The following is a 12,889-nucleotide window of genomic DNA, read 5'->3' as shown; positions in this document are numbered from 1 at the left end:
GCAAAGTCCCTTTGCTATGTAAGTAACATATTTACAGGATCCAGAAATTCACATGGGCATGTTTAGGTGTGGGTATTATTCTGCTTATTAGACTGACAATGTTCCTTATCTTTTGCCCTGGGTACAGAATTCTTTTTCCCTTAGAAAGTCTATCCTTTATGATTTAGCTGAAACGTTTCTTCTTCTGAAAGCCCTTCCCTATGACTTCACCAGACCCAACCTGGAGCAAAATTAATAGATTCCTCTCTCTACTCCCTCAGCACATTATACTCACCATATGGCAATAGGGCCAGTCTAATTAAGTAGGTGAGCATTTGTCTCGTTTATTGGTCTGTGAGCCTTCTTTATTAGAGTGCATTACATTGTCTTTGTGTCCCCACTGCACCATAGCACAGCTTCTTGTAACTAGTATATGCTTAATAAGTGTTTATCAAATGATGAGTTTGAATGCCAAAATTCAACTGCATGTAATAGCAGCCACATTCAGTCTTTCACTCATTTATTTTTTTTCAGCAAACATTTATTGAGTATTGCATATAAAAAAAAGATGAATCAAACACACGTTTACACTGGAGGGACTTCAAGTGTGGTAGAATAGGAATATAATTTAAGAGGTAAGCTAATAGTATGCATTAGGATGTAAAGAAAGCTGGTAGATACAGAAAGTTTCACAGGTGAGAAGCTGTGAGTTGAGTCTGTAATAATGTTAATAGCAACAACAATCAACTGCAATAAAACAATAAAACAGCAGCTTTCATTTATTTAGTTTGTTCTTGGTGTCCGTGCTGTTCTAGGTAGGCACTATGCTATCTGTACTGTAATAATACCTATTTTGCCAATGAAGAAACTAGTCACAGAGAGGTTATGTGCAACAAATCACACAGCTCAAAGGTGGTAAAACTGGGTTAAGAACCCATACAGATTGTTTGCTTATAACTGCTGTGATATGCATAAGATTTAATCATGGTTTAAGTGAAGCCAAGTGGTGAATGTTATTTTTAACAGGAAACAGACAAATAATGTTAGGTCTATCCACCCAGAAATGAAAGCTTCTTGAAATTAGGTCACTGATAGTCTGAGCTACAATGTGACAAAAAGAAAAGACGAGAACCTCAGTAAATGTTTATACAGAGGGTGGCAAAAAAAAATGTATACACATTTTAAGAAAGGAAAACTATTAAAATTGTAATACTCAATATATACCAATAACAAAAAGATGAATACAAGTCACGTGTGACTTCTACCATTACAAGAGGTGCTCAGAGTGGTTACCATGAGTGTCCACACACTTCTGATTATGGTGAACTACTGCTTGAGTAATGTTGACCAAAGTGTCCACTTTACATTTTTGGGGCACTCCCGGTGTATAGTTTGCATTGTAGTTTCTGAGTAGAATTTTAATTATGCAGTAAGTATGGCAAAGCTTGGATGTCTATGACTACACATGTTTAATCTTTTAAGAGACAATAAATTACCTCAAAGAAATTTGTAAAGATTAGTGTAGATTGACCAAGATGTTAAATCTGTGAAATGCTATGTAATTCTTTTTTGTTTTCCCTGATATCCCAGGTTTCAAGAGATTCAATTAAAGATCTTGATGCTACCAAATTGATGCTTTCCAAACCAATTTAATTTTAAGAAATAGAATCGCGAACTAGCTTGTATGCCTTATAGAAATGAAATGAGTAATGGAATAGTATTTTGAACTAGAGGAAAGTACTAATAAGGTAGTTAAGCTGGAAGGTCTTGTAATGTATAGTTGGATCCTGGAGATTCTTGGGCAGTGCTGATTAAAGTCACACTGAGAGAAGATCTGATTCTCACTGCTAACCTGAAGGCTGAAGATATCAACTTGAAGATTTCCTGCAGCTCCAGTTAGTGTGTTGGCTGGGAAATGAGATTCAGGTTTTAAAAATGCATGAGTCAGGCTTGTACTTTTTTTAATTTAATTTTTTAATGAAATTTATTGGGGTGACATTGGTTAGTAAAATTATATAGGTTTCAAGTGTACAATTCTATAATAGATTATCTATATATGACATTGTGTGCTCGCCACCCAGAGTCAGTTGTCCTTCCATCACCATATATCAGGCTTGCACTTTAATGTGACAGTTTGTCAGATGTGGCTGATGAGTCAGCTTTTCGGACGAGGTGTCATTTATGTCTTCATGTGGACTCAAAGTCCTTGGTTAGAAAACTGAAACAGGCTATACTCATTTTAAAGGAACTGGAATTAAAATAGCTTATTCTCAATGCTTATTTTAAGAATTCACTGACTTTCTGACTAAAATGATGATGGTGACACTTTACTGCAAATGAATGGATTTGGATTTTTTGTGAATTAAAATGTGTTTTAACAGACTTTTATTAATATGAGTGAATTAGTCATTTAAAAGAATTCAGAGGTATCTGAGGTTCTAGGAGAGCAAAAAAAAACTGTGCCTCCGAATTCACCCCTTCAACTTCCTCATCTTTAATAAAGTCGTAGTGATGGAAAGCTGAGTGTGATTAGTCCTCAACTGTCTTGCAAAAGAACTTGTGCTGTCATGTCCACGTTTGAACTGTGTTCTGACTTGCTACTTTTTTGAAATTCAGTCTTTCAGCTCTACTATCTCAGTCTTATAAGAAAAATAAAAGAGGGATGATTTTCTAAGAAAGACAATGTTCATTTCAGTTAATTTTAGATGAAATATTTCCCCTTTTTGAAATCCAGACACTAGGCTAGTGTCCCTTATTGTATCCTTCCGGAAGCCTTGTAATGGGAAGAAATGATGTATCTTCCTGTAGCTTTCATAGACAGTGTACTTTTTTTCAATAGAGCCATAGTCTTAAATTTTCTTGAAGTATCTTTTAGAGTTTTTTGAAAGAGAATTGCAAAATTATAATTTAAGTCTTTAGAGGCATAGATTTTGTGATTTCTTCTCAATTGGAAAGAGTGATACTGAATAAAACCATATTCTATTGCAGCATGGAACATTAAAAATGTTAATGTTTGGCAATTTATATTAAAAGTAACTTGTTAGTGAAATAGGCTTTTTGAAGGGATTGTTTCCACTTACCTAAACACAATTTGATGCTCTAGGCTGCCGCCCAGACCAAGATGGCCAGGACTATAATTCTGCCTCCCCACCAGCCCTTACACCAAGTACACCACCATGGTCAACGAGGTCACACCCTACAACTATCCAGTGCCTGTCTGAGATGATGGGATCATGCCCAATGTGCTCAGCCACCCCAAGAGGCCCCAGGGCCAGCTGAAGAAACTGAGCAGCTCCACTGACAGGGAGGAGCTCCCTCCCATTGTCCCCCAATTAAAAATGTGAAAAATAAATAAATAAATAAATAAATAAATAAATAAATAAATAATAAAAATACAACTGGATACTCTCAATAGAGAGAGATTTTAAACTTTAAGTGACCATAAGATTTTAAAACAGTTTGGGAGGCCTATGGAGACATAATTTTGACATTACTGGTTTTGATTTAACTTAGGAACCACAATATCTGGGAATATAGAATATACAGATCCTGTTCACATTCTTCCCTTTTGTGGAATTCATTGCCCCAGTCGTCCAACAAAAATAATATTGATATATATATATATATATTAAAGTGTATATTTTCTTTTTTATCTTTGTTTTAGGGAACAGCCTATAAGAGCTGGAAGATGAAAGCTCCGATTCCGCACTTGATTCTCTTATATGCTACTTTTACTCAGAGTTTGAAGGTTGTGACCAAAAGAGGCTCTGGTAAGCAGTGTTCCTTCCTTTTCTCTCATTTTTATGGCTTGAAGTGATGGTGCTATATTTACACACATGCCATTTGTGGAGAGGTTGAGAGTTAACGGGAATCCTTATCGTGGAAACATTGTAGCTATATCTTTAAATGAGTGGAGCATACTCATAGGGAACTAGAAAGGTGGAAATAAATTGGAAAAAAATGTGGCTTGTTCTGTTAATTACTATGAATTAGAATGATTCAATACCCAAACCGTGCAGTTTGATTTCATTTTAATACGTGATTTGTAACAATCTTTTATAAAGGGCGCTATTTTAATTTTTGCATGGAAATGTTGTGAATTTTTTTCATGTTAACTTTTACTGTTACCATTTCAGTGTCAACTGTGCTTAGGGAAGACTCTTTTTATGGTTGTACTTCAGCTGATGGGCTCAGGTATTTTGCAAGTGTTTAAAGAATACACCAACGTTCTTTAAAAAATTGTCGTGGAGAAACATCCTAATATGTTAGTAGGAAATATAGAGGTAAAGCAGAATGGTGATGTCAAAGGAGCTGCTAAATAGAATCATGTTGAAACTTATGGAACACTTTACATGTTGTCAGATATCTTGGTTTTCAGTTGACTGTTGATACATGGAGTTAGTGAAATGTACAAGACGACTGAATAAATATTATCTAACTGAACTTGTTTCTTGTCTACTAAGTCACTGGTGATAGAAAGACTTGCCACATTCACATTTTATGTGGGGTTACAGGATTTTTGTAGCCATAGTTTTTTGATATAATGTCAGAAGAAATGTATTGTGTTTAGTTGATAGAACTAGAATGCGTTAGCTATTAGTTCTAGATAGACAGTGGGGATAAAGAAAAGATAATGTGCAAGAGACTGTGGAGTGTTGTGATATCAAGAATTGCATGAACAAAAGTATCTTTGGAATTCAGAAAGGAGAGGGAATGAAATGGCTGAGATGGGGCTGCAGCAACTCTTTTCAGTCCTTTAGGTTAAGAAGGTTCTAACTCACACTGATTACGTAATGAAAAAGGCTCCATGCAAAGGAAGTAGAGAGCAAGTCTACTCTCATGAGCCCCACGTTGGTCTTAAGTCTGCGGAGGGATCGAGGCTTACTTTGTGCATGGACAAGGGGATGGTACAGGGTTGAGAGTAAAAGAAATTTTGCTGAGATTGTTGGCTCTAGAACTTTTTGATTATTGTAGAGCTATTGTATCTGCCATTGATGTGGTTGTAGGCAATGTGAAAAAAATAGTGTCTCTATGTTTATACATTATTTGATCTTTTCCTCTTGGTGGGTCTTTTTGAATGAGAGAAAACTCTAAGGCAAGATTGTGATATAGTGTTTTATTTTGTAATATGAATGGATTACTGGCAAATTGCAGGTATCTTGATTTCTTTGTTTGCCACTTGCAAGGAAATTTGAGCATACCCTTGGGAGTTAGAGTAGGTGGAAGGAGGAGTAAGTCGTGATGCAAGCTGATAATTTCTACAAAAGTGATATATTCTAGAATAGTAATTTATGTTAAAAGTATTTAACATGGATCTTGAGATACTGGTCACGTAGAAGAGAAACACTCATCTGTACAAATATTATAACAAAATGAAACTATCCTAAATAGAAATATTGATTGACTCTTAAAAACTTCATTTTTCTGGTTATTATACTTGATTACATAAAGTTGTTTTTTTTTTCAGTTTTGTGTATATCAGATCTATGATTTATTTATCAAAATGCAAGTGTGACTTTTCCATCATCAAATAGTGGTAACAGGTCCATTCTATATAAACTCTAATTTGGGGGAAAAACTTTTATGATATTGGGGCGTAACTTCGTATGTTTGAGAAGCATGGGCACAGAGGTGGAAATGTGGGACACTTGAAAAATTCATATCTCCTTTTGCTCCAGAGACCTGAGAAAACTCAATGACCTGTCTCAAATTCAAGTTTTATTTTAATGACATAATTATTTTAGGACGGTGGTGATAAAATGCTGCCCTAAGTTTGGCAGAAGTTCTGAGATCTTCTTTTCTTCTATTTATGAATATAATTGTCATATAACTACTTCATACCTCTCAAAAACCCCATGTGTTTTCTATGTAAAAATGTAAAAATGACAAAAAAGGCAGGTACTGAGATTTAGCAGCATGTTTGATTTCTTTACTTTTCTGTATACTGTTTAGTACAGTAGCTTCCCCTAGTATCTGGTAAGACCCAGGTTGATGGAAGTTTGTTTGATTCTTGAACATTAAGTGTGCAACTTGGGAATAAATAATATTACTTTACGCATACACTTTCATAGCTTGCACTCATTTCAGCTGATACCTGTGACCATGGCACCTTTGTTTAGAGAAGTAGATATGTAGCTTACTGAAGAGCTGTTACTGATTGCTGTAGATCCAGTAGGAGAGGACCGCACTTGTCATCTTTTCCTCAAAAGATTAATGGCTCCTTCTTCACGCCCAGCCCAACCTATAAAACCAGTGGCATCAAGGCCAGGGAATAAAAAATCAATTTTTGATGTTCAATCTCGCATATTAACCCCGAGGGCTACTTATCTTTGTTCTTATCATTTAATTCTCTTTTTATTTTCAGTTTTATAATTTTTTTGGAAGTTCAATAAATATGATTCGAAGCCCAGTGCTTTTCCTATGTCTTTTACTAGAATATTATTTTTAGATCTGTGGTTTAGATCCCTGTGACCACTAGAAAAGCAGAATTTGATATTTTAATAAGCAAGTACATATTAAATATGATTATAATGCACAGAGTAATGGTGAATTTTTTATAGCATATCAATTGTGTATAGTGTTTACTTTAGACAAACACATATGGTCATTCCATAAAAATTTAGATGTAGGTATTTGTTTCTCATTAACAGAACTAGCTTGAAAGCAATAGGAGCTCTTTATACACAAACTGGAGATGTATTATTTTTATCACGTTGGCTTACAACCCCATTGCTGTTAATTTAAGGAACAAATTAAATATAGTAAGGCAGTTATATCATCATATTATCCTTGATTGAAATATTAAAAATAAACTTTACAATGTTTTGTTTTAAATATCACTCTGGGTATGTATATGATTACAACAATTAAGGATTGAAGTCATGAATCTGGTCTCTTAGGTAATGTTTTAAAGTTTTGCATACATTTAGCATCAAGGCCTTTAATCTCTAGAAGCAGATATTCAGCCTTTGTTACATGATAGATTTTCCCCTGGAACAATTTTATACCTTCTTTTTAGGTTTTATAAGCAGCACTTGAAGAAAAAGACAAATACTACCAATATTACCCATTCTCCTCAAGTGTGTGAAGCATTGTAGCAATTTATTGAATAAACATTTGAGTTGCTATCATTTGTAGAATTCTGTACAAAAACCACCTGTAAAGCAAATCCTTGCTTGGAGAGTCTTTGTGTCTTATCCAGTTTAGAAAGATTAGGTTAATGTTCTTGTTGGTGGTTTTGTCTGTGTCTGTCTGTCTCGCCTTTCCTTCCTTCCCATTCTTCCTATCCTTCCCATGCCTCCCTCTCTCCCTCACACCCTCCCTCCCCCTCTTTCTTCTTTCCTCTCTTCCTTCCTTCCTTCCTTTCTTCCTTCCTTCCTTCCTTCCTTGCACCTCTTTGCCTTTCCTCTTCTTCCTCTCTTCCATTCCCCCTTCCTTCCTTCTTCTTTATTAGTGTATTTGTATGAAAATTAAAGAATCTGTTTTGAATATTTCCATTGTGTCTTTATAGAACTTTTAAACTAAAAATATTGTCTTTATTTTGTTTGAAGGGTTAAAGTCGATGAAATGCTCGGTCTTTCCAAGGTCTTTCCAAGAGGATACCGTGTTTCCCCGAAACACTGGGAGCAAACATTAATATAAGACCCAAAAGACACATTAGAGCTGATGGTCCAGCTAGGTCTTATTTTCGGGGAAACACAGTATTATGGTCTCTGTTAATAATGGCTGTTCTTAAATAGTTCTTTTTATATTGTGTAACTAAGAATGTGGGGTGGGATTTAGGGTCAGGGAAATAACATAAACTGTTGAGGGACTATTGTGTACAAAGTATGAGTATAGTACTTCTGGAGAACTAAAGTGTACGTTGTGATTTGGCCCAAGAGTTTGGGATTCTGAAGAGGCATGAAGCTAGAGGGACCTGGATATAGAGATGAGGGAAGAGAAAGGAATCCAGAATTTTTGTCTGTTTCTCTTTGCTCTCATATCCATCCTTAGAATATAAAATGGTAAATGCAAGGACCGTGATTTATATATGCGTATAATCTCTACTATTCCAAATATGGTGTGTGTTTCAGAGTCAGGGTTCAGTGAAACGTCTTAATGAAATAATGATTACATGAATGCATTTAAGTGTGGCTTTATAGTCCAGGCTGAGTTGCATCAGAGAGGATACTACATGACCAACACTGTTTTAGAAAAATAAAGGTAAAATGAAATAGAGATTTTAAGAAAAACTGTTTTTTTACATAAATAGAAATTAGTATAATATATGAGACTACTGAAGCAAAATATGTAAACTCAGAATAAGCAATATCTAAGGCATGCTAAGGGTTTATATGAAGACAGTGAACCATTGCAAGTCATGAATATTTTCATGAGCTTGAAATGCATGTCAAAATCTGTTAGAAGGAAAGGAATATGATTCTTTAAATATTACTGTTTAAATTTTCCTACATTTATAGCTGCTTTAAAGAAGGACTGTGCTTATACTGATATTTTAGTTTTAAGTATATTGTTCAATACAGATCACCATGAAAAGGGTGTCGTTCATGATTACGGATATGTGATAAATAAGCAGGTGACTTTAGTATAGAAGAAAATTATTCACAATTATTAGAGCATATGGAGAAGAATAAGAGGCAATATTACAGCAGTAGAAGAATACATCTTATTCTAGAAGGTATTTAAGATATATAAAAGCTACCTTAAGTAGCCAGCTATTCAAGAGTAAAAGGGTTACCACAGGGGGTTGATATTCTCTTCATTCTAGAATCTGACAATGGACGCCTGTTTGTGTAAAATGATTTAGATGCCGTTCTTCCTGAGAGCAAAAGGTAGGCAAGTCTCTCAAGAGGCTTTTCTCAACTCGTAACTCTAAGCCCAAATAATTTATAAAAGATCAGGGTAGTTTAGGTTCTAATCTTTGTTGTTGTTATTTCTGAAGAATAGAACGAAAAACAAAAAAAAGTGAATTGTTAGAAGAATAATTTAGTTTAGCCATTAGGAAGAATGTCCAGTTCTTAAACATTTGAGTGTTTATTGGGTGTGTAATACTATGGATGTAAGGACTTGTAGCCATTAGAATATGTTACTAAAACAAACTTTTGTTTTACTTTACATGAAAAAAAAAAGGTAAGGATAGTTTAGGATCTAATCTTTGTGTTTATTATTTCTGTCACATCCTTTCTTTAAGTAAATGAAATTATGCTAGGGTGCAAGGAAAGTGAGATTCCACTGAATAGGAAGTGAGAAAGTCTAGTGGGGGTGTTGACATCTCATGCCAGTGTGATTTATGTGCCTCCGCTCTTTGGGGAATTCCTGGATGTCAATGCGCTTAATTCCACATGAGCAAGAGACAACCTAGTTAGTCCCTCAGCATTTGCCTTTTTTTATGTTGCCATGTGTTTATTCCCAGTTTGTCAAGTATGTCAAAAAGTATGAAGCATTTCTCCTCTGTTTTCCTTTGGGATAGCTAACAAGACCAAACTTCTGCAGTTTTGTTTCTTTACTTTTTGAAGTGAAAAAAAAATGCATTTTAATTTTTCTAGGGAAGAAAAAATATTCCCCCCCTTCTATTTATCCTGATTTTTAAAAATAAGTTTTGACATTAGGTCTAGAACAATTTGAATGTTCATTTGAAATTGTCTTTGATTAGAATAAGTCTAACAAACAAATAGAACTTACTCCCGACAAGTAAAATTATCCAGTATCTTTGTTTAATAATCATCGGATATACTTATGAAATTTCACCATAAACTTACTTGTTCCATTTTAGTTGTCAGTAAACTTTTATATACAGCTGGTATGGATGAGTGTTAATTGCGCAGACTGATGCCTTGTTCGTGGTGAATGTTCATGGAGAAAATCAAAGTCCATATGGATGAATCTTGCAAGTTGAATAGGATGTCAGTGGGGAGGGGAGTATTTCAAGTTAATAAACATGACAGTGTAACACTGTATCATAGAGGTGATAAAATATATATTCTTCTATATATTTAAAGGGAGAGGTGAGGGGTAGAGGGCCACAGTAAAGAGCCAGTCAATGGTGGTGCATTTTAAGTCATGTTGAAGAATTGATGCTCATTCTAGCCCCAGCACAGAGGGGACCACTGCTGGACCAGGATGAACCCCTGACCCATGGGCGATCTACTAGTAGCTTGAAGGTGATCCATGAGGTGGTGTGGAAATTAGGCATACTGTTGTATTAGTGTTTTATTGCTGCTTCAACAAAACACCAAAAATTTAGTGACTTAAAGCGGTACCATTTTTTTATCTTACACTTCTGGAGATCAAGTGTCTGGAATACGTTGATAGTGCTGTGTTTTGGGTGTAGCCTCTAGGGGAGAATCTGTTTCAGTGCCTTTTCCAGCTTCTAGTAATGACTGCATTCTTTTTGGTTCATAGACCTCCTCACTCTGACCTCTGCTTCTGTTGTCATCCCTTCTCCTCTGGCTCTGACTCTTCTGCCTCTCTCTTTCCCTTATAAGAGTCCTTGTGATTACGTTGGACCTACCTACCTAGATAATACAGGAAAACCTCCCCATCTCAAGATCCTTAAATTAATCAAATCTGCAAAGTACTCTTTGCCATGTAATGTAACATGTGTTCCAGTGATTAGGATGTGCACATCTTCGTGGAGGTGAGGGCATTATTCTTCGTACTACAAGTTAGCTATATCAATCAAACATTATTGAATTTGGACTAGACAGTAGAGAAGGATGGTCAGTTAGGAACTGGATAGGAATGGTAGCGATAAGAATAAGGAAGCTGAACATTTTTGCTGAAGGGACCATGTGATCTGTGGTCCTTGATTAAAAGAGAGAGAGAGAGAAGGAGTTGGGGAGAAAAGGAAGAAAAGGAAAAGAAAACAGGGCTGAGAAAGAGGAAGGGAGGCAGAGAAGGAGAACAAGAAGAAACAGACGCTAGTGATGTTTTGGATTTTGATAATTTAATATTCATCTGCAATCCACAAATACACTTTCAAAAATATTCCTTTTTCCTTGTGGTAGCCTAAAGGAGCCTGTGTTCCTTTCAACCCAAAATGCCTGACATAAAAGTGATTTCCTGACTGAAAGTAACAGCAGTGAGAAAAGGGAAGATAGAAGTTAAAATCTATTGAGTTTGATGAGTACATGTGGGATTTTTGAAAAAAAAAACACACACACAAAAAAACAGGGGAGAACAGAATTCTATAATAGGAGAATTGTGATGTAATCAATCATACTAAAGGTCCCCAAGGAACAGAAACTTGAAAAGGATCACTTATTTAAAGAGAACGGTAGGGTAGGTCTTAGTGACTAAGATGAAACCCAAAATGTAGACTGGGCATAGTGTATAAAGGATTTCATATGTCTTGCAAGGAATTTTGGATTTGAACATGTAAAACAAAAAGTTTGGGCTGAAATATTGAATTGCTTTGAAAATCCCTTTAGTAGAAAATAGAGTCTTTGAGATTGGGCCTCTGCCTTGGCAGATTTGTTCATTGTGGTGTCTTCTATACACCATAAAGATGAAACTCCTTGGTGTTTATGCGACAGCGCTTCACAAATGCTTGTGCCAATCCATAAGTAAAGCTGCCTTGATAGGGAAGGAAAGACACAGTCAAGCTATAAAGGGTCACACATGAGAGAGGCATGGTCACATCTGCTTTCAGACATATAATACTCCTTGTAGGAAAGACTGTAGTGAATTGCAGAGTGACCAGTCAGGGACTCCATCATAATCATTCGGCTAGACTACAGGCCAGAAAAGTAGTCAAAGAGACTGAAAACATGTTTCTGAGGAAGAATAACTGGGATCAAATGAATGTTTGGAAATAGATTGTGAAATAATTTGAAGAGAAATTATATTGATGGTGTTTCCAATTACAGAGAATGGAGGGTACACTGTTATTTTTCAGGGAGAGGAAATAGGATGAGTTCAGTTTGGAATGTATGAGCTGTGGCAATCACAGGAAGTATTGAGCTGATGGATTCATTGGTCTGGAGTTGTATTAGTTTCCTGTGGCAGCTGTAACAAATGACCACAAACGGTGTGACTAAAACGATAGTCCCAGTTCTGGCAGCCAGAGTTCCAATATCAAGGTGTCTGCAAGGCTACATTCCCACTGAAGGCTCTATGGGAGAATCCTTCCTTTTCTCTTCCCGCTTCTGGTGGCTTTTGGTGGCTTTTGGTGGCTTTTGGTGTTGTTGGTTTGTATCTGCATTATTCCTATCTCCGCCTCCATCGTCACATGGCCTTCTCCTCTGTGTCTGCAATCTCCCTCTGCCCTTCTCTGGTAAGGACACTTGTCATTGGATTTGGGCTCCACTTGGACAATCCAGGATGATCTCATCTTGAGATCTGAAAGAAGTTGTCTGATTTTTTTTAAAGTATATACTGGGGTGCCAAAAAAATGTTTACACATTTTAAGAGATATTATCTATGCTCAAGCAGTAGTTTGCTGTCATCAGAAGTGTCTGGATGCTGATGGTAACCACTGTGAGGACCTCTTGTCATTGCAGAAGTCAAACGTGACTTGTATTCCTCTTTTGTTATTGGTATATATTGAGTATTACAATTTTAATAGTTTTCCTTTCTTAAAATGTGTATACATTTTGTTTGGCACCCTCTGTATTATACGAAATAAGTGTAAGTGCCAGTTAGTGTTTAAAGTTTGCTTAACTCTTAGAAATTATTACTTTTATTATTTTGTCTGTTTGGTGAAACAAGTGTAAAACTCTTAGTCATCCATGATAATGAGAATAATTGTACTATCGAAAGGATAAACTTTAGCCAATCAAAAATTCTTTTACTTAGATTTGAGATATGTTTGCCATAGACTAATCTCCTAAAGGCAGGGGAGTACTTATTCAATCCTTGTTCCCTTCATGCAGATGGGAAAAGTGGCTTATAGTGTATTAAAATTTGC

At 35.8% G+C, this 12,889-nt stretch overlaps 1 protein-coding gene across 2 annotated transcripts in view; it reads left to right on the top strand.

The window, feature by feature from the left end:
• The window catches only part of IL1RAPL1 (interleukin 1 receptor accessory protein like 1), a 1,302,015-nt gene that overhangs the window by 206,311 nt on the left and 1,082,815 nt on the right, over positions 1-12,889 (top strand). For both annotated transcript variants that reach the window (XM_081041668.1, XM_081041669.1), the window contains exon 2: positions 3,644-3,749. In XM_081041668.1, the coding sequence (XP_080897794.1) occupies positions 3,668-3,749 (82 nt within the window). In that variant the 5' untranslated portion in view covers positions 3,644-3,667. The remainder of the gene's footprint in view (positions 1-3,643; positions 3,750-12,889) is intronic.

This window comes from Rhinolophus hipposideros (assembly GCF_964194185.1).
Source record: "Rhinolophus hipposideros genome assembly, chromosome: X".
Lineage (NCBI taxonomy): Eukaryota > Metazoa > Chordata > Mammalia > Chiroptera > Rhinolophidae > Rhinolophus > Rhinolophus hipposideros.
The sequence above is the reverse complement of the archived record's forward strand: the minus strand, read 5'-3'. Positions and strand labels throughout refer to the sequence as shown.